Source organism: Haliotis rufescens, unplaced genomic scaffold (genome assembly GCF_023055435.1).
Source record: "Haliotis rufescens isolate VD_foot unplaced genomic scaffold, xgHalRufe1.0.p SCAF_13, whole genome shotgun sequence".
NCBI classification, from domain to species: Eukaryota; Metazoa; Mollusca; class Gastropoda; order Lepetellida; family Haliotidae; genus Haliotis; species Haliotis rufescens.
This window is the reverse complement of record NW_025963813.1, coordinates 39,783,990-39,807,942: the sequence shown is the minus strand read 5'-3', so window position 1 is coordinate 39,807,942 and position 23,953 is coordinate 39,783,990. Positions and strand designations below refer to the sequence as shown.

General features: G+C 42.9%; 2 protein-coding genes across 2 annotated transcripts in view; both read left to right on the top strand.

Moving 5' to 3' along the window:
* Positions 1-11,414, top strand: part of LOC124121787 (serine/threonine-protein phosphatase 6 regulatory ankyrin repeat subunit A-like) — a 28,975-nt gene extending 17,561 nt beyond the window's left edge. The window contains exons 2-6 of the mRNA XM_048394601.1: positions 2,816-3,169; positions 3,710-3,859; positions 4,960-5,127; positions 6,096-9,503; positions 9,795-11,414. Coding sequence (XP_048250558.1) covers positions 2,962-3,169; positions 3,710-3,859; positions 4,960-5,127; positions 6,096-9,503; positions 9,795-11,407 — 5,547 coding nt within the window. The 5' untranslated portion in view covers positions 2,816-2,961 and the 3' untranslated portion in view covers positions 11,408-11,414. The remainder of the gene's footprint in view (positions 1-2,815; positions 3,170-3,709; positions 3,860-4,959; positions 5,128-6,095; positions 9,504-9,794) is intronic.
* A 560-nt stretch (positions 11,415-11,974) lies between these two features.
* LOC125378678 (ankyrin repeat, PH and SEC7 domain containing protein secG-like) lies at positions 11,975-13,664 on the top strand. Its single transcript, XM_048394602.1, has one exon. The coding sequence runs from the start codon at positions 11,992-11,994 to the stop codon at positions 13,279-13,281; it is 1,290 nt and encodes a 429-aa protein (XP_048250559.1). The 5' UTR covers positions 11,975-11,991; the 3' UTR covers positions 13,282-13,664.
* Positions 13,665-23,953: the final 10,289 nt, after the last annotated feature.

Here is a 23,953-nt window from a genome sequence, read left to right as displayed (position 1 = left end):
TACCATGCTGAATGTTGTTTATTTCACGAAAATGGAGCCCTGGCGAAACCAAAACTAGGTTTAAGTTGATTATATTGCTTATGAGATACGCAGGTTCAAATGTGTAATTACAATCACTTTTCAAACCTGGGTATTTATGTATAACGGTTGTGTTCCCAGAGTAAAGGCACTGCCTCCACTACACCCTGAACACTGCCTCCACTACACCCTGGTCACTCTCCCACCTACACCCTGAACACTGCCTCCACTACACCCTGAACACTGCCTCCACTACACCCTGAACACTGCCTCCACTTCACCCTGGTCACTCTCTCACCTACACCCTGAACACTGCCTCAACTACACCCTGGTCACTCTCTCACCTGCCCCCTGAACACAGCCTCAACTACACCCTGGTCACTCTCTCACCTACACCCTGAACACTGCCTCCACTACACCCTGGCCACTATCTCACCTACACCCTGACCACTGCCTCCACTACACCCTGGTCACTCTCTCACCTACATTCCGAACACTGCCTCCACTACACCCTGGTCACTCTCTCACCTACACCCTGAACACTGCCTCCACTACACCCTGGTCACTCTCTCACCTACACCCTGAATACTGCCTCACAACACCCTGGTCACTCTCTCACCTACACCCTGAACACTGCCTCCACTACACCCTGGTCACTCTCTCACCTACACCCTGAATACTGCCTCAACTACACCCTGGTCACTCTCTCACCTACACCCTGAACACTGCCTCCACTACACCCTGGTCACTCTCTCACCTAAACCCTGAATACTGCCTCCACTACACCCTGGTCACTCTCTCACCTACATTCCGAACACTGCCTCCACTACACCCTGGTCACTCTCTCACCTACACCCTGAACACTGCCTCCACTACACCCTGGTCACTCCCTCACCTACACCCTTAACACTGCCTCCACTACACCCTGGTCACTCTCTCACCTACACCCTGAACACTGCCTCCACTACACCCTGGTCACTCTCTCACCTACACCCTGAACACTGCCTCCACTACACCCTGGTCACTCTCTCACCTACACCCTGAACACTGCCTCCACTACACCCTGGTCATTCTCTCACCTACACCCTGAACACTGCCTCCACTACACCCTGGTCACTCTCTCACCTACATTCCGAACACTGCCTCCACTACACCCTGGTCACTCTCTCACCTACACCCTGAACACTGCCTCCACTACACCCTGGTCACTCGCTCACCTACACCCTGAACACTGCCTCCACTACACCCTGGTCACTCTCTCACCTACACCCTGAACACTGCCTCCACTACACCCTGGTCACTCTCTCACCTACATTCCGAACACTGCCTCCACTACACCCTGGTCATTCTCTCACCTAAACCCTGAATACTGCCTCCACTACACCCTGGTCACTCTCTCACCTACATTCCGAACACTGCCTCCACTACCCCCTGGTCACTCTCTCACCTACACCCTGAACACTGCCTCCACTACACCCTGGTCACTCTCTCACCTACATTCCGAACACTGCCTCCACTACACCCTGGTCACTCTCTCACCTACACCCTGAACACTGCCTCCACTACACCCTGGTCATTCTCTCACCTACATCCTTAACACTGCCTCCACTACACCCTGGTCACTCTCTCACCTACACCCTGAACACTGCCTCCACTACACCCTGGTCATTCTCTCACCTACACCCTGAACACTGCCTCCACTACACCCTGGTCACTCTCTCACCTACATTCCGAACACTTCCTCCACTACACCCTGGTCACTCTCTCACCTACACCCTGAACACTGCCTCCACTACACCCTGGTCATTCTCTCACCTAAACCCTGAATACTGCCTTCACTACACCCTGGTCATTCTCTCACCTACATTCCGAACACTGCCTCCACTACACCCTGGTCACTCTCTCACCTACACCCTGAACACTGCCTCCACTACACCCTGGTCACTCTCTCACCTACACCCTGAACACTGCCTCCACTACACCCTGGTCACTCCCTCACCTATACCCTGAACACTGCCTCCACTACACCCTGGTCATTCTCTCACCTACACCCTGAATACTGCCTCAACTACACCCTGGTCACTCTCTCACCTACACCCTGAACACAGCCTCCACTACACCCTGGTCACTCTCTCACCTACACCCTGAACACTGCCTCCACTACACCCTGGTCATTCTCTCACCTACACCCTGAACACTGCCTCCACTACACCCTGGTCGTTCTCTCACCTACACCCTGAAAACAGACCCCACTATACATTGGACGCTCTCTTCACACTGGAGTTCTCTCCAATGCACCCTGAACACTGCCTCCACTACACCATGGACGCTCTCTCCAATACACACTGAAAACAGCCCCCACTATACCTTGGACGCTCTCTTCACACTGGAGTTCTCTCCAATACACACTGAACACTGCCTCCACTACACCCCTACACTGAAAAGAGCCCCAACTATACCTTGGACGCTCTCTTCACACTGGATGTTCTCTCCAATACACATTACCTCCAATGCACCCTCTTCACTCTCCCCGACACATTGGAAACAGCCCCCACTACACCCTGGACTATCTCTTCCCTGTGGTGGTCTGATTGCATTTACTAAAAAGGTTGATGTTGCTACTTTGAAAACCGTATATATTCATTTCTTAGATGTTAAATATGTTTGGATATGTGTACAGCAGTTGAATTCTTTTTTACCAAAGGGGAATGGAACCAAGACCCATCACACTTCTTCAGACTATTTCTGCAGAGGTCTCTTTACAAACTAAATTGTGTTTTTTTTATTATTCGTGCAGGTGTCCGAGAATTCACGGTTCAATAATGAGATAGGTCTTGATATGAATGTATTTATTCACTCTGGTGGTACTGAAGGAAACAACAAGCACCAGAAATAGAAATATCCCGGTCAAAGGAAAACGATTACAAAGTGCAGTGAGTAAGGATGAATAACACAGTAGTCAAGGGAAAACAACACGATGTTGATGGTGTTGCGACAGAGGACGTTCAAATAGCGGACAATCTGGAGGAAGAAGAAGGAGAAACAGATGAAAATGATGAGGAAGGCGGGAATGTTACATTGGGGGCAGCAACTTTTTCAAAAGTCGTGCTTGAGACTGGCCAGCGTCAGAACTCTCACAGTATCCATGATGGTAAGGAATGGGAACCGTGATGTAGATATATTTTCCAGAAGATTCCGGCACTTTTGTAAAGTGGTTTTCTTCTTATGTACTTGGCATGTAGCTACATAGAATGCTTTGTGGTATTCAGTCCAAAGTCAAGTATTATTGTCTTGACTGACGTGTCACGTTTAATAATACCCCTCTAAACATTGTTCTTATTAACCATGTGGGCGCCAAGACAGTTCATCAAATCAGATCCTCATGACAGTTTCGAAGCTTCCAACGAATGCTCACTTCTAACAGGCGAGGTGAGGTGAAATGGGGTTTAATGTCGGGTCCAAGATTATTGCACTTATACAGCGACGTGCATGTACGTGTGTGTGTTTGTGTGGCTGCTTGTACTAGTCTGGACTGATGCTCACTGATATACCATGCCGCAATTTAACATGAATACCGCCGGGCATCGAACCCCGGACCTTCCGCTCTCCGGGCGGGCGCTCTACCACTAGACCACGGAGGCGGTTCTCTTTTAAGAATACTTCACAATAAGTATGCCTTGTTTTCCCACAGCATTAAAAACGCTGACGCATCATATTGCCACACAAGGCTCATCTACCTGCCAGGATTCCAGCATGGCATTGATGCCTTCACAATCCAATACACAGGAGATGGACACAAACTGGGTGCCTGAGACAGCACCATCATCTGGTGCTGCTTCAAGTAAGAAGATTTGCCTTCTTGACTTAGTCACACTAGATGCTGACATTGATGAAGATAAAGTATCTTCACTTAAAGACGTTAACAAAACCTCTGAGCGTATGTAATCAAGAACATTTAGGTTAACATAAAATGAGGAAAACATTTATTCATCTAGCATTCAATGCCCCTTGTGTATATTTTAGGGTAATTCATATTCTCGAAAAAATATAATCTTTTCCCGAAAATGCTGCAAAATTATTTGACCTAAGGATTTACTTTAAAAAAAGTATATATCGTTCAGTTAACAGAAATATGTACCCCCACGCCCCAACACACATATCCTACTCCTGAATATTACATGGCCTAACATCATCATGAAATGAATGGGGTATGATGTTGCGTTCAAAGTAATTGCATATATATATAGGGACTTTGATGCATGTTTGAGGCTGTTTGTACTAGTCCGGCTGATGCCGGATTTATATTGCGAACCCATTGAGATATCACCCAGCAGTTTAACATGGATAACCCACTCAGATACTCACAAAATCGATGTTTTATGTCTTAATGATAACGCACCAGGCAGGGAAACAACAAGTAACATATTCTTACGTTGGCGCCGGGATCGAACAACCACGGAGGCAGTATTTTCAAATGATAGAAAAAACATTTTCCCGTAACAACCGTAATATTGAAGGTAAATTGTAACATGCTTGTACAACAATCAAGTAACTGATATGCTAAGTACGTAATTTTGTCTATGTTGTAAACAAAGTAAGTTGAGCTATTTACATACCACAATTTGACAGATCAACATATGGCAAGCCGTCAACTTGTCATCATACATGAACACATTCAGACGCTTGTTCATAATTCGTTTTCATCAATGAATACGTTTTACATTATAATCATAAACCTGATAAATAATTAATTACAATAAGGCTTCATTTGTGTTTCGTTTCTCCCTCCATATATGAGTAATATAACATGTTGGCAATTAAATTGTTTTAAACACTCAAGTTATATAATTAGAAGTTCTGATATCTGAATGGTTGTGGCCTTGTTCCTTGAAATTGCCGTTTCACAAGTGTCAGGTTACTAAATAATTATGTACTTTACAGCAATTCAGTATAACGTTCTCCAAGTCCAACAGCACATTGGAGAAATGACGGTGAAGGGCGGCAGGAATCTGACCATCGGAGGGACTCAAAACATCGGTAAATCGCAGCCCTGTCCCCAGGAGGAGGAGGAGGAGGAGAAACCGCTGACTACAGTACAGAAGATCAGGAGTGAGTTCCAGTGGATAAAGCAAGATAGATGATTCTTCATGTACAAGCATCATTGTAGTAATTTAGAGTTATATTTTTTTGGATAAAATAGTCGTCAAGTATTAGACCGTGCACATGATGAAAGGGTCAATACAGTGATGCAAGAGGTATATGCAGAAACAGGGACAAGAGACTTACGCTACGTGTATCTTCTGCAATATAATATATGTGCACTATATAGTAAATGTTATTTTTAATTTTCTTGAAACGTGTTCCATTTCTTCATCACGTACTATTTCGACAATTCTGAGCCATTACAGTCGTCTGAGGCGCCGCGATTTGCTGTGCAGAGTTACGTCCCTTAGGCACGCCAGAAACCTTTGATTGTGGGTTCGAATCCCGGTTCGTCCCGATTATGTTTCTAGGTTTGTCAGCACCATACCCGTGCTCGTGGGTTTCACCGATGTGCTAAACGTCTGAGACCTGCATCACTTCAGGCTTTCCTAACCACATTAAGCTGACACGCCATGATGTAACTGGAATACTGTTAAAAGTGGCGTTGAACCCAACTCACTAACTCACTGAGCCATTAATTTCTCGAACGTAGAAGTTAACATGAAAATGATAGGAATAGTAGATAACGGATGTCAATGTAAAACAATATGACCATTAATGGCATGCTTAATTTGTTAACAAGTTTTGTCTGAAGAAAATGTTCTTGTTTCTTTCTTTTTTGTTGTTTTACAAATTTACTTTTGAGTAGCAAAAAATAATAACTCTCAGATTTGTTAACACAGTTTCTCAGCTCATTTACTGATATATATCACAGTGATCAGTTCTTAGTATTAATAATTTATTATCAAGTGGAGCAAATGTGAAATGTATTTACACAATAAGGAGAGGTTGTTTGTAAAAATACCACTAGGTCAGTATGTGTGAAAGGTGGATCGGATTTGTACAGTTCAATCGATTGTATTATATTTTTTCAGAACGAACAGAATCAAGGATACAGTCATGGACCCAAGGTATGGTTAAGACACAGGCACATAAGGAGGTGATGGAGAAGATTGACAGGGGAGCAACATGGGTGACAATAAAGGGAAGACCAGGAGAGGGGAAGTCTACAGTTGCCTACATGGCCCTCGGAGATCTGCACAGCCAAGGGAGACAAGTATTCCAAGTTGTGTCCCCAGACGAATTCAATGAGGTAACCAGGACTTGTACCAACCCTGTGATTATGATGGATGATATATTTGGTGATCTGGAATTTGACGTTGCAGAGTGGACCAAGTGGAGACCCTCTCTTCGTCCCATTCTTGATTTGCAAAATCCTGACTTGGAGCTAACTTTAAATGGTTCAACTGACATCAATCCAGAGCAAAATCGAAAGAAACAATCTTTATTTATTCTTGTGGGACGTGATTATGTACTAAAATCCTCTTTACCAGACCTTGGAAGAGCGAGGGAATATGTTACAAGCAGTAAACATCTAGTCGAACTCTCACCAACCAGAGATCATGAAGAAAAACTGAATATTTTGAAATCAATTTTTCAAATGGAAGGTGTTGACATTGAGAAAAAAGTCATTTTTAAATTAAGTCACATCGCGTGTCCACATGGGTTTCCACATGTCTGTAGACTATTTGTCACAGCCTTTAAACAGAATGACAAGGTATCAGCAAAGGAGTTTTTCGTGAGTCCTCTTGAATTTCTAAACCAAACGTTGCAGAAATTAATAAACAATAAATCAAAGTGTCAACTCCTGAAGGCAATGATCCAAGGAGATGGGAAAGTGTCGCAGTCTGAATTGTATAAAGACAAATACAAGATGCATGACTGTGTATCATCTGCCAATGAGCTTGTTGGGTCATATCTGAAGCTGGAAGATGGTACATACATGTTTGACCATCCATCAATCTATGACAGTGTTGCATTTCTTCTGACTGAAAAAGATCCAGTATTTGTCATTGAGAATTGTAGTCTCTCATTCATCAACCAGCGACTTAGACATGGGACTGTTGAAACCCAAGGTTTGGTTGCAGAAATCCCACCTTTCTGCATTGACAACTTGGTGCAGAGATTTGCCTTGGCGATTCAGCGGGGCAACCTGGCATATGTAATCTCACATCAAATCTGTTGTGATCCAGACTTCATTGATAAACTGATGAACATACTGAAAGAACAATATCAAATATCTGTAAATACATTTCTGAGGAAGACTGATGAAGAAACACTAGAATCCTGTTTGGAGTTGCTGCCAAGCAACAAATCTTCAACCATGGTGAAATACATACTGGAGAAGGGAAACATTACACTGCATCAGACGGAGATAGATGAGATCTTATTTGGTGTGTGCAAACATGCTGCAGGTGATGTGTTGACATATCTTACAAAACATTTAAAACTGGACATCAATGCTACATACAGACACCGTGAGCAGACCCCGCTGATGATAGCAACTGAGACTGGAGATTGTAACTTTGTACACCAGATACTTCGCCTTCTTCCTGATCTGAATGCATCTGACAGCTATGACAGAACTGTGCTGCATTACCTGTGTGAACATGGTCTTGTGTCAGCTGTGGAGTATGTCATTGACAAGGGTGTAGATATTGATGTACCAGATCAGATGGGTCAATCTTCACTTTTTCTAGCGTGTTTGTCTGGTCACAAGGGCCTAGTGAAACTGTTACTCGATAGAGGAGCAGTAGGTTATGTGGATAACTATCATAAGTCTCCTCTACTTGCGGCTTGTCTCAATGGCAAGGAAGAAGTTGTAAAACTGGTGCTGGATAGAACTGATGTTAATTGTGAATGGAAGGATAGGTCTCTGGGTTGGGCATGTGCTTGCGGCATTGAGGGAATAGTAAAAGCTTTGTTGGAGGGAGGAGCAAATATTGCTGGTCGGGATATCCATTTTAAGCCTCTGTATCAAGCATGTACACATGGACATGCAAACATTGTTAAGACTTTACTTGTGGCAGGAGCAGAACTTAGTGGCGATGAAGTGTGTGCTGCATGTAAAAGTGGGAATCTGGATGTTGTTGAGATGCTGTTTGATAAAGGAGCCTCAGTCAATATGATATCGAAGGATGGACAACTCCCTCTTCATGCAGCATGCGAAAGTGGAAAGATGGATGTCGTGAGAGTTGTGACGGGGAAAGGAGCAAATGTCAGCATGGTGGCTCCAAATGGAAATACTACACTGCACTCAGCGTGTAAGGGAGGAAGCCAAGAGGTTGTTCTATTTTTACTTGAAAAGCTTTATACGTCTCACGAAGAAGACGAAAGAGAAGTTGGTGAATCGGCTGAAGGTTTCAGAAAGCAGAAAGCTGACAATAATTCAAATATCAAGTCAAGAGACAACCCGGCAGCTGCAGCTAGAGTAAATATAGAGGATAACACAGGAAACACAGCACTCCATGTAGCATCAATCCATGGATCGAAAGAGTGTGTTGATATGTTACTGAAGGCTGGAGCTGATGTGAAAGTACAAAACGAGACAGCCGACACTCCACTTCATGATGCATCCAGGTGTGGATCTGAAAAGTGTGTTGATCTGTTACTGAAGGCTGGGGCTGATGTAAAAGTACAAAACAACTCAAGCTACACAGCACTCCATAGAGCATCAATCCATGCATCGAACGAGTGTGTTGACCTGTTACTGAAGGCTGGGGCTGATATACAGGCACAGAATAGACGAGGCTTCACACCACTTCATATCGCATCAATGTTTGGATCTCAAAAGTGTGTTGATATGTTATTGAAGGCTGGAGCTGATGTAAAAGTACAAAACGAGACAGGCGACACTCCACTTCATACCGCATTGAGGTATGGATCTCAGAAGTGTGTTGACCTGTTACTGAAGGCTGGAGCTGATGTAAAAGTAAAAAACGAGACAGGCGACACACCACTTCATAACGCATTGAGGTATGGATCTCAAAAGTGTGTTGACCTGTTACTGAAGGCTGGAGCTGATGTAAAATTACAAAACGAGACAGGCGACACACCACTTCATAACGCATCAATGTTTGGATCTCAAAAGTGTGTTGATCTGTTACTGAAGGCTGGGGCTGATGTAAAAGTACAAAACGACTCAGGTTGCACAGCACTCCATGCAGCATCAATGTGCGGATCTCAAAAGAGTGTTTACCTGTTACTGAAGGCTGGGGCTGATGTTAGAGTACAAAACAACTCAGGCTACACAGCACTCCATGCAGCATCAATGTATGGATCTAAAGACTGTGTTGACCTGTTTCTGAAGGCTGGGGCTGATATACAGGTACAGAATAGAACAGGCGACACACCACTTCATATCGCATCAATGTGCAGATCTCACAATTGTGTTGATATGTTACTGAAGGCTGGAGCTGATGTTAAAGTACAAAACGAGACAGGCGATACTCCACTTCATAACGTATCAGGGCTCGGATCTGAAGAGCGTTTTTACCTGTTTCGGAAGGCTGGCCTGAATGTCGGGGATCAGAGAGGACTCGCGACACTCCATAGAGCATCAATGTATGGATCGAAAGAGTGTGTTGTCCTGTTACTGAAGGCTGGGGCTGATATACAGGTACAGAATAGAACAGGCGACACACCACTTCATAAAGTATTGAGGTATGGATGTCAAAGGTGTGTTGATCTGTTACTGCAGGCTTGAGCTGATGTAAAAGTACAAAACGAGACAGGCGACACTCCACTTCATGAAGCATCCAGGTGTGGATCTGAAAAGTGTGTTGATCTGTTACTGAAGGCTGGGGCTGATGTAAAAGTACAAAACGAGACAGGCGACACTCCACTTCTTGAAGCATCCAGGTGTGGATCTGAAAAGTGTGTTGATCTGATACTGAAGGCTTGGGCTGATGTAAAAGTACAAAACAAATCAGGCTGCTCAGCACTCCATGCAACATCAATGTGCGGATCTCAAAAGTGTGTTGACCTGTTACTGAAGGCTGGGGCTGATGTAAAAGTACAAAACGAGACAAGCGACACTCCACTTCATGAAGCATCCAGGTGTGGATCTGAAAAGTGTGTTGATCTGTTACTGGAGGCTGGGGCTGATGTAAAAGTACAAAACAAATCAGGCTGCACAGCACTCCATGCAGCATCAATGTTTGGATCTCAAAAGTGTGTTGACCTGTTACTGAAGGCTGGGGCTGATGTAAAAGTACAAAACGAGACAGGCGACACTTCACTTCATGAAGCATCCAGGCGTGGATCTGAAAGGTGTGTTGATCTGTTACTGAAGGCTGGGGCTGATGTAAAAGTACAAAACGAGACAGGCGACACTCCACTTCATAAAGCATCCAGGTGTGGATCTGAAAAGTGTGTTGACCTGTTACTGAAGGCTGGGGCTGATGTAAAAGTACAAAACGAGACAAGCTACACTCCACTTCATGAAGCATCCAGGTGTAGATCTCAAAAGTGTGTCGATCTGTTACTGAAGGCTGGGGCTGATGTAAAAGTACAAAACAAATCAGGCTACACAGCACTCCATGCAGCATCAATGTGCGGATCTCAAAAGTGTGTTGATCTGTTACTAAAGGCTGGGGCTGATGTAAAAGTACAAAACAAATCAGGCTACACAGCACTCCATGCAGCATCAATGTGCGGATCTCAAAAGTGTGTTGATCTGTTACTGAAGGCTGGGGCTGATGTGAAAGTACAAAACGAGACAGGCGACACTCCACTTCATGATGCATCCAGATGTGGATCTCAAAAATGTGTTGATATGTTACTGAAGGCTGGGGCTGATGTAAAAGTACAAAACAAGACAGGCTACTCTCCACTTCATGAAGCATCCAGATGTGGATCTCATAAGTGTGTTGACCTGTTACTGAAGGCTGGAGCTGATGTAAAAGTACAAAACAAGACAGGCGAAACACCACTTCATAACGCATCAATGTGCAGATCTGAAAAGTGTGTTGATATGTTACTGAAGGCTGGAGCTGATGTTAAAGTACAAAACGAGGCAGGCGACACTCCACTTCATAACGTATTAGGGCTCGGATTGGAAGAGCGTATTTACCTGTTACAGAAGGCTGGCCTGAATGTCGGGGATCAGATAGGACTCGCGCCGCTCTGTAGAACATTAATGTATGGATCGAAAGAGTGTGTTGACCTGTTACTGAAGGCAGGGGCTGATATACAGGTACAGAATAGAACAGGCGACACACCACTTCATAAAGTATTGAGGTATCGATCTCAAAAGTTTGTTGATCTGTTACTGAAGGCTGGAGCTGATGTAAAAGTACAAAAGGAGACGGGCGACACTCCACTTCCTGAAGCATCCAGGTGTTGATCTCAAAAGTGTGTTGATCTGTTACTGAAGGCTGGGGCTGATGTAAAAGTACAAAACGAGACAGGCGACACTCCACTTCATGAAGCATCGAGATGTGGATCTGAAAATGTGTTGATCTGTTACCGAAGGCTGGGGCTGATGTAAAAGTACAAAACGAGACAGGCGACGCTCCACTTCATGAAGCATCCAGGTGTGGATTTCAAAAGTGTGTTGATCTGTTACTGAAGGCTGGAGCTGATGTAAAAGTACAAAACAACTCAGGCTACACAGCACTCCATGCAGCATCAATCCATGGATCGAAAAAGTGTGTTTACCTGTTACTGAAGGCTGGGGCTGATATACAGGTACAGAATAGAACAGGCGACACACCACTTCATAAAGTATTGAGGTATGGATGTCAAAGGTGTGTTGATCTGTTACTGCAGGCTTGAGCTGATGTAAAAGTACAAAACGAGACAGGCGACACTCCACTTCTTGAAGCATCCAGGTGTTGATCTGAAAAGTGTGTTGATCTGATACTGAAGGCTTGGGCTGATGTAAAAGTACAAAACAAATCAGGCTGCTCAGCACTCCATGCAACATCAATGTGCGGATCTCAAAAGTGTGTTGACCTGTTACTGAAGGCTGGGGCTGATGTAAAAGTACAAAACGAGACAAGCGACACTCCACTTCATGAAGCATCCAGGTGTGGATCTGAAAAGTGTGTTGATCTGTTACTGGAGGCTGGGGCTGATGTAAAAGTACAAAACAAATCAGGCTGCACAGCACTCCATGCAGCATCAATGTTTGGATCTCAAAAGTGTGTTGACCTGTTACTGAAGGCTGGGGCTGATGTAAAAGTACAAAACGAGACAGGCGACACTCCACTTCATAAAGCATCCAGGTGTGGATCTGAAAAGTGTGTTGACCTGTTACTGAAGGCTGGGGCTGATGTAAAAGTACAAAACGAGACAAGCTACACTCCACTTCATGAAGCATCCAGGTGTAGATCTCAAAAGTGTGTCGATCTGTTACTGAAGGCTGGGGCTGATGTAAAAGTACAAAACAAATCAGGCTACACAGCACTCCATGCAGCATCAATGTGCGGATCTCAAAAGTGTGTTGATCTGTTACTAAAGGCTGGGGCTGATGTAAAAGTACAAAACAAATCAGGCTACACAGCACTCCATGCAGCATCAATGTGCGGATCTCAAAAGTGTGTTGATCTGTTACTGAAGGCTGGAGCTGATGTGAAAGTACAAAACGAGACAGGCGACACTCCACTTCATGATGCATCCAGATGTGGATCTCAAAAATGTGTTGATATGTTACTGAAGGCTGGGGCTGATGTAAAAGTACAAAACAAGACAGGCTACTCTCCACTTCATGAAGCATCCAGATGTGGATCTCATAAGTGTGTTGACCTGTTACTGAAGGCTGGAGCTGATGTAAAAGTACAAAACAAGACAGGCGAAACACCACTTCATAACGCATCAATGTGCAGATCTGAAAAGTGTGTTGATATGTTACTGAAGGCTGGAGCTGATGTTAAAGTACAAAACGAGGCAGGCGACACTCCACTTCATAACGTATTAGGGCTCGGATTGGAAGAGCGTATTTACCTGCTACAGAAGGCTGGCCTGAATGTCGGGGATCAGATAGGACTCGCGCCGCTCTGTAGAACATTAATGTATGGATCGAAAGAGTGTGTTGACCTGTTACTGAAGGCAGGGGCTGATATACAGGTACAGAATAGAACAGGCGACACACCACTTCATAAAGTATTGAGGTATCGATCTCAAAAGTTTGTTGATCTGTTACTGAAGGCTGGAGCTGATGTAAAAGTACAAAAGGAGACGGGCGACACTCCACTTCCTGAAGCATCCAGGTGTTGATCTCAAAAGTGTGTTGATCTGTTACTGAAGGCTGGGGCTGATGTAAAAGTACAAAACGAGACAGGCGACACTCCACTTCATGAAGCATCGAGATGTGGATCTGAAAATGTGTTGATCTGTTACCGAAGGCTGGGGCTGATGTAAAAGTACAAAACGAGACAGGCGACGCTCCACTTCATGAAGCATCCAGGTGTGGATTTCAAAAGTGTGTTGATCTGTTACTGAAGGCTGGAGCTGATGTAAAAGTACAAAACAACTCAGGCTACACAGCACTCCATGCAGCATCAATCCATGGATCGAAAAAGTGTGTTTACCTGTTACTGAAGGCTGGGGCTGATGTAAAAGTACAAAACAACTCAGGCTACACAGCACTCCATGCAGCATCAATGTATGGATCTAAAGACTGTGTTAACCTGTTACTGAAGGCTGGGGCTGACATACAGGTACAGAATAGAACAGGCGACACACCACTTCATATCGCATCAATGTTTGGATCTCAAAAGTGTGTTGATATGTTACTGAAGGCTGGAGCTGATGTTAAAGTACGAAACGAGACAGGCGACACTCCACTTCATGAAGCATCCAGGTGTGGATCTCAAAAGTGTGTTGTTCAGGCTACACGGCACTCCATGCAGCATCAATCCATGGATCGAAAGACTGTGTTGACCTGATACTGAAGGCTTGGGCTGATATACAGGTACCGAATAGATCGGGCGACACACCACTTCATAACTCATAGCACAAAACGAGACAGGCATCAGGGTGTAGATCTCAAACGTGGGTTGATATTTTACTGAAGGTTGCAGCTGATGTGAATGTTGAGAATAAAACAGGCGACACTTCACTTCATAGAGCATCAAGGCGTGGATCTCAAAAGTGTGTTGATATGTTACTGAAGGCTGGCGCTGATATAAAAGTACAAAACAACTCAGGCGACACACCACTTCATGGAGCATCAATCCATGGATCGAAAGAGTGTGTTGAACTGTTACTGAAGGCTGGTGCTGCAGTGAATGTAGAGAATAACACAGGCGACACACCACTTATAGAGGATCAATGTGTCTACGAAAGAGTGTGTTAATCTGTTATAATTGAAGGTTGGAGCTGATGTAAACATAAAGACAGTACGGACGACACACCACTACATGGAGTAATAATGCATGGGTCGAAATAGTATGTTGATGTGTTACTGATGGCTGGAATTGATGTAAATGTAGAGAATAGTACGGAAGACACATCACTACATGGAGTATCAATGCATGGGTCGTAATTGTTTGTTGATGTGTTATTGAAGCTTTGAGCTGATGTTAACGAAGAGACAGTGCGGACGACACACCAGTACATGGTGAATCAATGCATGGATCGAAAGAGTGTGTTCATATATTACTGGATCCTGGAGCTGGTGTGAATGTACGGAATAACACAGGCAACACACCACTTCATGGCGCACCAATGTCACGATGGAAAGAGTGTGTTGACCTGTTACTGACGGTTGGAGCTGATGCGTATGTACAGAATAACAAGGGAGCCACAGTTCTCCATGGAGCAGCAATGCGTGGATCGAAAGAGATTAATTATGTTACTGAATATCAGAGCTGTTGTTAACTTACGCAACAAACACAGCGACACACCACTCTGCATTAAAGAGTGGTTCTTAAAAGTGTGTTGATATGTTACTGTGGGCTGGAGCTATTGTGAATGTACAGAATAACAATGGGGCCACACTGCTTCTTGGAACATTATGTGTGGGTGACAAAAGGTTGTGCACTGGTTACGTACCTCTTCATGAGCATGGAAGAGCGAATGGAAATGATGTTTTGATATGTTACCGGGGTTCATGTAAATATCAAAAAAAACCACAGACGTCACACGAGTCGATAGAGCATCAGCGAGTGAATCGAAAGAATGGCTTCACGTGTTAGTTATGGCAGGAGCCGATGGAAATGTACAAAATACGACAGGTGACACATCACTTTAATCCTCATTTAGCTGGGCTGTCCGCTGGCTTTGTATACCGCTCCGTGCCGTATTGTGACATATCACTTTCACCCTCCTTGAGCTGGGCCGTCCGCTGGCTTTGTATACCGCTCAGCGCCTTATTGTGACACATCACTTTAACCCTCATTTAGCCGTGCCGTCCGCTGGCTTTGTATACCGCTCGGTGCCCGATTGTGACACGTCACTTTAACCCTCATTTAGCTTGGCCGTCATCTGGCTTTGTATACCGCTCATCGCCTTATTGTAACACGTCACGTTCACCATCATTAAGCTGGGCCTTCATCTGGCTTTGTATACCGCCCAGCCCCTTATTGTGACACATCACTTTAACCCTCATTGAGCTGGGCCGTCAACTGGCTTTCTATACCACTCAGCGCCTTATTGTGACACGTCACTTTAAACCTCATTTAACTGGGCCGACAACTGGCTTTGTATACCGCTCAGCGCCTTATTTTGACACATCACTTTAACCCTCATTGAGCTGGGCCGTCAACTGGCGTTGTATACCGCTCAGCGCCTTATTGTGACACATCACTTTAACCCCCTCATTGAGCTGGGCCGTCATCTGGCTTTGTATACCGCTCAGCCCCTTATTGTGACACATCACTTTAACCCTCATTGAGCTGGGCCCTCAACTGGCTTTGTATACCGCTCAGTGCCTTATTGTGACACGTCACTTTAAACCTCATTTAACTGGGCCGTCAACTGGCTTTGTATACCGCTCAGCGCCTTATTGTAACACGTCACGTTCACCCTCATTGAGCTGGGCCTTCATCTGGCTTTGTATACCGCTCAACGCCTTATTGTGACACATCACTTTAACCCTCATTGAGCTGGGCCGTCAACTGGCTTTGTATACCGCTCAGCGCCTTATTTTGACACATCACTTTAACCCTCATTGAGCTGGGCCCTCAACTGGCGTTGTATACCGCTCAGCGCCTTATTGTGACACGTCACTTTAACCCTCATTGAGCTGGGCCGTCAACTGGCTTTGTATACCGCTCAGCGCCTTATTGTGACACATCACTTTAACCCTCATTGAGCTGGGCAGTCAACTGGCTTTGTATACCGCTCAGCGCCTTATTTTGACACATCACTTTAACCCTTCATTGAGCTGGGCCCTCAACTGGCGTTGTATACCGCTCAGCGCCTTATTGTGACACGTCACTTTAACCCTCATTGAGCTGGGCCGTCATCTGGCTTTGTATACCGCTCAGCGCCTTATTGTAACACGTCACGTTCACCATCATTGAGCTGGGCCTTCATCTGGCTTTGTATACCGCCCAGCCCCTTATTTTGACACATCACTTTAACCCTCATTGAGCTGGGCCGTCAACTGGCTTTGTATACCGCTCAGCGCCTTATTTTGACACATCACTTTAACCCTCATTGAGCTGGGCCGTCAACTGGCTTTGTATACCGCTCAGCGCCTTATTGTGACACATCACTTTAACCCTCATTGAGCTGGGCCGTCAACTGGCTTTGTATACCGCTCAGCGCCTTATTTTGACACATCACTTTAACCCTCATTGAGCTGGGCCCTCAACTGGCGTATACCGCTCAGCGCCTTATTGTGACACGTCACTTTAACCCTCATTGAGCTGGGCCGTCATCTGGTTGTGTATACCGCTCAGCGCCTTATTGTGACACGTCACTTTAAACCCTCATTGAACTGGGCCGTCAACTGGCTTTGTATACCGCTCAGCGCCTTATTGTAACACGTCACGTTCACCCTCATTGAGCTGGGCCTTCATCTGGCTTTGTATACCGCTCAGCCCCTTATTGTGACACATCACTTTAACCCTCATTGAGCTGGGCCGTCAACTGGCTTTGTATACCGCTCAGCGCCTTATTTTGACACATCACTTTAACCCTCATTGAGCTGGGCCGTCAACTGGCGTTGGATACCGCTCAGCGCCTTATTGTGACACATCACTTTAACCCCCTCATTGAGCTGGGCCGTCATCTGGCTTTGTATACCGCTCAGCGCCTTATTGTGACACATCACTTTAACCCTCATTGAGCTGGGATCTCCCTTTAGTTACTGACGATCCCTAGCCCATTTTTATATTGTGTTGTTCACTGATACTTATGGCTCTTCTATATTCTCAACTAGTTTTAAATCGAATCTGTGATATTCTAGTTATTGTACTGTCCTTCGTTGACAGCTTTTTACTTAGTCTAAATCTATGTATTATTAATGTACTTCTCGTCACGATATGGCTGAAATACTGCCGATGTGACGTTAAATCTGAACTCACACACTCACTCACTCATTGAGCTGGGCCGTCAACTGGCTGTGTATACCGATCTGCACCGTATTGTGATGACGTCTTGGTTTCAAAAACGTACACATTGTATCAAAAGCGTTACGCCGTTCTTATTTCACACATTGTATAACTCTAGTTGATTCTCTCTCCAACAGTATCTAAAGTCAATTTCAAATGATATATGCACGGAACTAGCCAACGGTGAAAGTAATGGTATTCTAGGCTTGCTACTTTTCTACATTAGTCGTAATATGGAAATGCCCTAATGTGACAACTGAAGTCACCCAAGCGCCCTTGACTGACATCTAATTGGCAAAGAATTCATATCATTGAAAGTACATATCCTATCTATAATAGGCATTTGATTTTTTATGTCAAAGTATACATTCATTGGGATTTGTCCACGAGGTTAATTTACCGATAAAAAGTCCCGATGAAATTTCAGTGTTTTGTCGTAAAAGAAATTGACGGTGGCCGTGATTATTTCATACGCTGAGTATTTCAAAGATAACCTTCAATCAGTTTCAGTGTCGGTGTTCTTTCATTTGTGATAACCACAACTCGAGGAAATTGACATCGAACATTTTCAAAGGACAAAAAGTAAACTGGGCTATATAACCCAAACAATACTCAAACTGATTACCAAATATCGAACATTATTTATTCTTTACTAACAATGAAAATGTGTATTCTATCGTACGATCACACAGAAGTAAGTAAACATAGATTCTATCATTGATCGAAAGGTTTTCATACGCAGCAAATCTTTTCAACAAACCTATTTTCGATCACTGTCTCCGTTTGCGTGTGTGTCTGCGATAGTAGAAAACTGATGTTTACGTCAGCGATTATGGCTGAATTTGAAATGGGGTTCCTCAATATCCTGACCGTGCTGAAAGAATAGGTAGAAGAAAATGACATAGCTCCACTGTCATTGTTGCTAACAGTTGGACAAAGGCAACAACATCCAAATCTCTGTCATCATGATGTTTGTGGTCGTAGAGAGCAGGGCTACTTTCAACCAAGTGCAGGAAAGCTTCCATGTGGACAGCTGCGGCATCACCCTGACAACTTTTCATTTTAAGGCCATTTTAAAGTATGGCCTCTTACATGTGGTTTTAGAACTGCAAGGAATATCAAGGTCACATGACCGTAATCATGGGTCTTAAGAATCAAGATTTAGATTTAAATTTCATCGCTACGATATATGATGCGATGCGATTTAAAAGCCCCCTGATTGATATATCGCAGCGTAGAAGAAATCGCAAACCAGCCCCCAAAACACAATCACATTGGCGGTGTCAGTGAGTTTAACATGACATAATATCACGTGATACTTAAAATCGCAGACGCAGACCGTATTCGCAAACGTAGACAAAATCGGTGACTGGCCCTAACTCGGGCGCACTCACGCACCATGCAAACCGCTTATTCATACTTCGTGTGTTATGATGTGTTTATGATTTTTATATCTAATTTATGAAAACATGAATTTCACCAGGAACTTACACAGGTAAAAGAAATAATTGTTGTTGTTCTTACAGTACAATTATTATCAATATCTAGGAAACGTGAAAGACAAAATAACGAAAATAGGAATTACCTCGATTTGTATTGTATTGTAGTGCATTACATTGTGTTGTATTGTATTGTATTGTTCAATGTATATACTCTTCGTGTGCTAAAAAACACAACAAAATGTGTTTCACAAAGACCATCAGGAAACACATTCTCGCCTCATCTTATATTTCTCACTTGACTGCCTACTTAGACATTTGCGCAAAATATACTTGTATGGCCAATACATGAAATAACACTATTTTGTTCATATGTCTTTTTATAAATGAGAATTGCATTTGAAATAGATAATGATCGTAGATCAATGAACTAATGGAGTTATTTGTCATAAAAGGAAAAGCAGAATATACACATGTAATAGGTTTTTAGTAGTGAACTATGAAAATAAAACTAGCAAAATCGTTAACAAGTGGTTTTCAGTAATAATAGTGAGTGAGTATGGTTTTAGGCCGCTTTTAGCAATATTCCAGCAATATCACAGCGGGGGACACCAGAACTGGGCTACACACATTGTGCCCATGTCGGTTCAGTAATAATATCTTTCCTTTTTTTCCCTTCTGGCCAAGCTTAACTACATCACATGGGGGGAACAAATATAATTCAGAATTGTTAAGAAACCCCTTTAAAAAAACGCAAGAATCGATTCATCTTGCTCTCAGACTAGAGTCCCCAGCCGTGATATTGCTGGAATATTGCTAAAAGCGGCGTAACACCATACTCACTGACTCACTCTCTCAGACAAGATATATTTTTTACATATTATATTTTTGAGTAAGGATACAAAATAAATCAAATATTACTAAATACGAATGTAGATCACACTGTATTGATCGAAGTAATTGATAATTTAGATCATGCAGGGTAAATAAAAGTATAATGAAAACTATTTAAAACATCAACACCTTATTACATTTACAATGAAAACCTTTTGTTATTCAGAAATCTGTTATCTATATATTGTGTTCAGTTACTATTTATGTTATCTATTGAACCATTCGAGAATAATATGTGTGGCTAAATTATTTAAAAAGGCTGTGCAATCTTTGATCCAATTTGACAGCTTTCTCACTGTAAAAGATTCCATTCCCGTACTCAACTGTATGTACATTAGTGTTTTTGATTTTATGATTGTGAATTTGTTGCTCAGACGTGGGAGCTCGTTCTCAACTGGTTAACGACATCAGTGGAAGGGAGACAACTCTCTCAATGTAGTTATATTACTTATCAAATGTTTTGTGTTTAAACAATCACGAAAGGGTTTTCAGCTAAAGTTGAAATATGTTTAACGTACAATTATTAGATAGTACAATATGACCAAATTAATTGCATTCTCGAATTTGCAATCATACAGCTTTCTTTAAGTTCTGGTCTTTCCACAAACTTTTCAATCCTAGGAATATTAATATGATATCATATTTTATGATTGTCTATATTTGCAATATGCTTTGAAAGTTTGATATAAAGGGAGTGGATTTTGAATTATGAATTTATTGTTGAAATGTTGCACATTGTATTTTATTTGAAATTTGAATAAAGATTTTTTAAAAATTAAATTAAAAAACTTATTGTTTTTGAAGAGCATACCTTCAAACAAACATGAAAAGCACAATTTTACATTCAATAATAAGACAACTGTGCCAAATTCTAACGATGTTAGTCATGCGATAAACGATGTCATTTAGTCGTCAGTCGCCGTGGAAATCTTGCTAATCGTGATGTACTAGTGCTACGTTCTACCTCGGATCAGTTTAGTCATAGAGAATACTGGGTATTATCATTTTTAAGATGACAATTTAATGTATCTACATGTTAATGAATAGTTTTGTGATTAGTTCAAATATTTGTAATGTGAAATTATATCATAACGGAAAAAAACGGAATTTAACTGTAAGGCTTTTTTAATCAACTGCCACTAAGAAAGAAAATTATCATTGCAATCTGAATGACAAGGAATGTTGCACTAGCCACTAATGTCGACGTGAGTTTGTGATTTACAGTCTGCAACATTAGCGTTAGATATTACCATGAATCCAAAGGACTTTCAGGGGCCTGTCACTGATCCTGCGGTGACAGTTTTCGGTGACAGGTGTGGTGTCTGGCTGTTGACGTACGCCATAAGCTTTCGTTTGAGAAGAACCTTCCGGAAATAGAGATAATAAAACATGTTAATTTCAACACATACTCATAATAAAGAATTATATTTCAGGAGGGCGATATTCACGCCTATCATGTGGGGGATCCGCGTGAACAGTCGTGCCTAGCAATCTATGATTGTCGTAGACGGTGACAAAATTCATCGGCAGATTAGGCTAGGTGATAAAGTATGTAATGCCACAAAAAGGATTGTGCAAAATAATTATGATCTATGGCGAGTCTGGATCGTAAAATTTAATGGCTCATGAGCATGGTCCAGACTGTTTTGTTGTCACACAATCGGTCAGGTCACACATTGAACCACAGGATTCAAGAATGGTGTTCCATCGCAAGGATGTGACCGTTCATGTTGGACGGTGACGTCAGAACTCACCGTGGAATGCAAGTGTAGCATGCCACTCCTGTAGTCGGTGACCGCCTCCGTGGTCTTGTGGTAGAGCGTCCGCCCGGAGAGCGGAAGGTCCAGGGTTCGATCCCGGGCCGCGTCATACAAAAAGACGTTAAAAGATTGTACTTGTTGTTACCGTGTCTGGCGCTCGGCATTAAGGGGCTAAAACAAGGACTGGTCGGCTCGGAGTCAGTATACTGTGTCTGAGTGGGGTATTCATGTTAAACTGCGGCATGGTATCTCAGTGAGCTAGCACTATAAATCGGCATCAGTCCGGACTAGTACAAGCAGCCACACACACACATACACGTGCATGCACGTCGCTATATAAGTGCGATAATCTTGGACGCGACGTTAAACCCAATTTCACCTCACCTCACCTGTAGTCGGTAACATGCAGTATGTTCAAGCTTCACATTTTGTAAAACGACTAAAACCAGTCAGGCTGCGACTTGTACATTATATGAGGCGTAATGGCAATGCTATGTATAGTACGAAAACGTTGTCACAGGACGGCAGTTAAAATGATAGCTACGTACTGCAGTATGTGACCATTTCTAAGCTGAATACTCATCTTGCGTATTGCTCACTTTAAAAAACACTGATGTAATATTGTTGCTGTTGTTTGTTCTTTAACGCCGTCCTCAGCAGCAATATTCAAGACCGATAACTAAAGGCATCAACACGCGTTTACCCACAAGCTGTCTAAAGTGGGACACAGTTTACATAAGCCATCACTAATATATAGTGTGTGTTATGTTTAAAAATTAGATATTATTCTTGACCTTTAAATGAGATAATTATTGACAGATTAGATACATAAATGCAGTCCATAAATGATGGTGCACATGCGCATCCACACGTGCATCTGTACAATCCATTTGCTGAACCAATGCGTTATCATGCATGAAATGTGATGACATTTCCCCTTACATATCCGTTTGTGCACCGTTGTTGCTCGAAGTATGCATACCATCAATTCCTCTGGTATCGATACGAAAAGCATTCACGTCAATTGACTGACCCATGGCCAGGTCGAGCCGTCCCCGTGTTACAATGCCTTCCAAGGTGCGCTTCATACGGCTACGTTATTTGCAATTCTCAAATTGCGAAAGATATCTGACCAGACTACGTCGAAACGCCTTCGTAACGCAGGTTACGCAGGTCGCTCGACAGCCTGTCAGACAAAAGTGTTGTTTTGACGTCAACTGAGCCGCAAGCAGTATGTGCCCCAAACAGCGATGGAACATTGTTCAGCGACATTTGGGTGAGCGATTTATGCCACACTGCGAATATGGGTAAGCTAGGGTGCACCGACATCGGCAGATCGACAGATTTGCCTTGGCAGCAAAATAATGTAGGCAAATTTCTCTCACACTGGTAGAATATACCTAGTGCCAGGCAACTGACCGACCCAACACGACAATGCTAGACTGCATACAACATGTGTAACTGTTGATCTAGCTTCTAAGAAATCTAAAGTCAGGGGAAGTATTCAAATATTCAGGAAATAAAACATGAAAGAGAAAGAGTTTAAAAGCAAAACAGCCCGCTCACTTTTGAGAATTTATTTTACGCTGTTCCCCAAAGTACATAGTGCTTTTTGAAGATATCTACTTGTACATTAGGGAATACTCTTTCACAGAATGTCGGCGAATGTATTTATAATTATTTATTATACATGGAAGTGTTTTATGCGTAATGTTTTCCTCTATCATTCAAGTTAAAGTTCCATATAATTTGGCATTCTTGTTGAGTCTTCGCTCACAACAGGAAACGTTTTTCTCGTATCCTTCATTGCATGTATATATTGTATTGGAATAACGACGATTATTTTTCAATGTCTGTGAAATGACTTTTGAAGATATTTTATACTCAAATAGCAAAAAGTAATCTAATTATCTCTGTCTTTATATTAGTAGTGGGCACTTCCTTTCCCAAGAAAACGTCTAATTGGTAACAACGTTCTAAATAGTGTTTAATCCTTGCCCAGTAAGGTAAACGGGTATTAATGCCTAAATATGTTTGTATCCAATGCTTGTTTCGGAATTGTTTAGAATGAAAACGTTTCAGATTTAATTAGCCAAGCAAAATGATACAAGAATCAGTTAATCAAGTACACTTAATATCGAATGTGTTTGAGTCGGACGATATTATCAAGTAAGTACATGTGATTGATCACTTACTTTATTATATGGTGTCACTAAGAGATCGACATTTCTCTTCTGATAAGCTTGATTAAATTGCATTGTGATTAAATTTCACCAAGACCCCAAACATAAGT

Excerpts from the sequence above, each read along its gene's own strand:
- LOC125378678 (XM_048394602.1), top strand. The coding sequence starts at position 11,992 with ATGTGCGGATCTCAAAAGTGTGTTGACCTGTTACTGAAGGCTGGGGCT.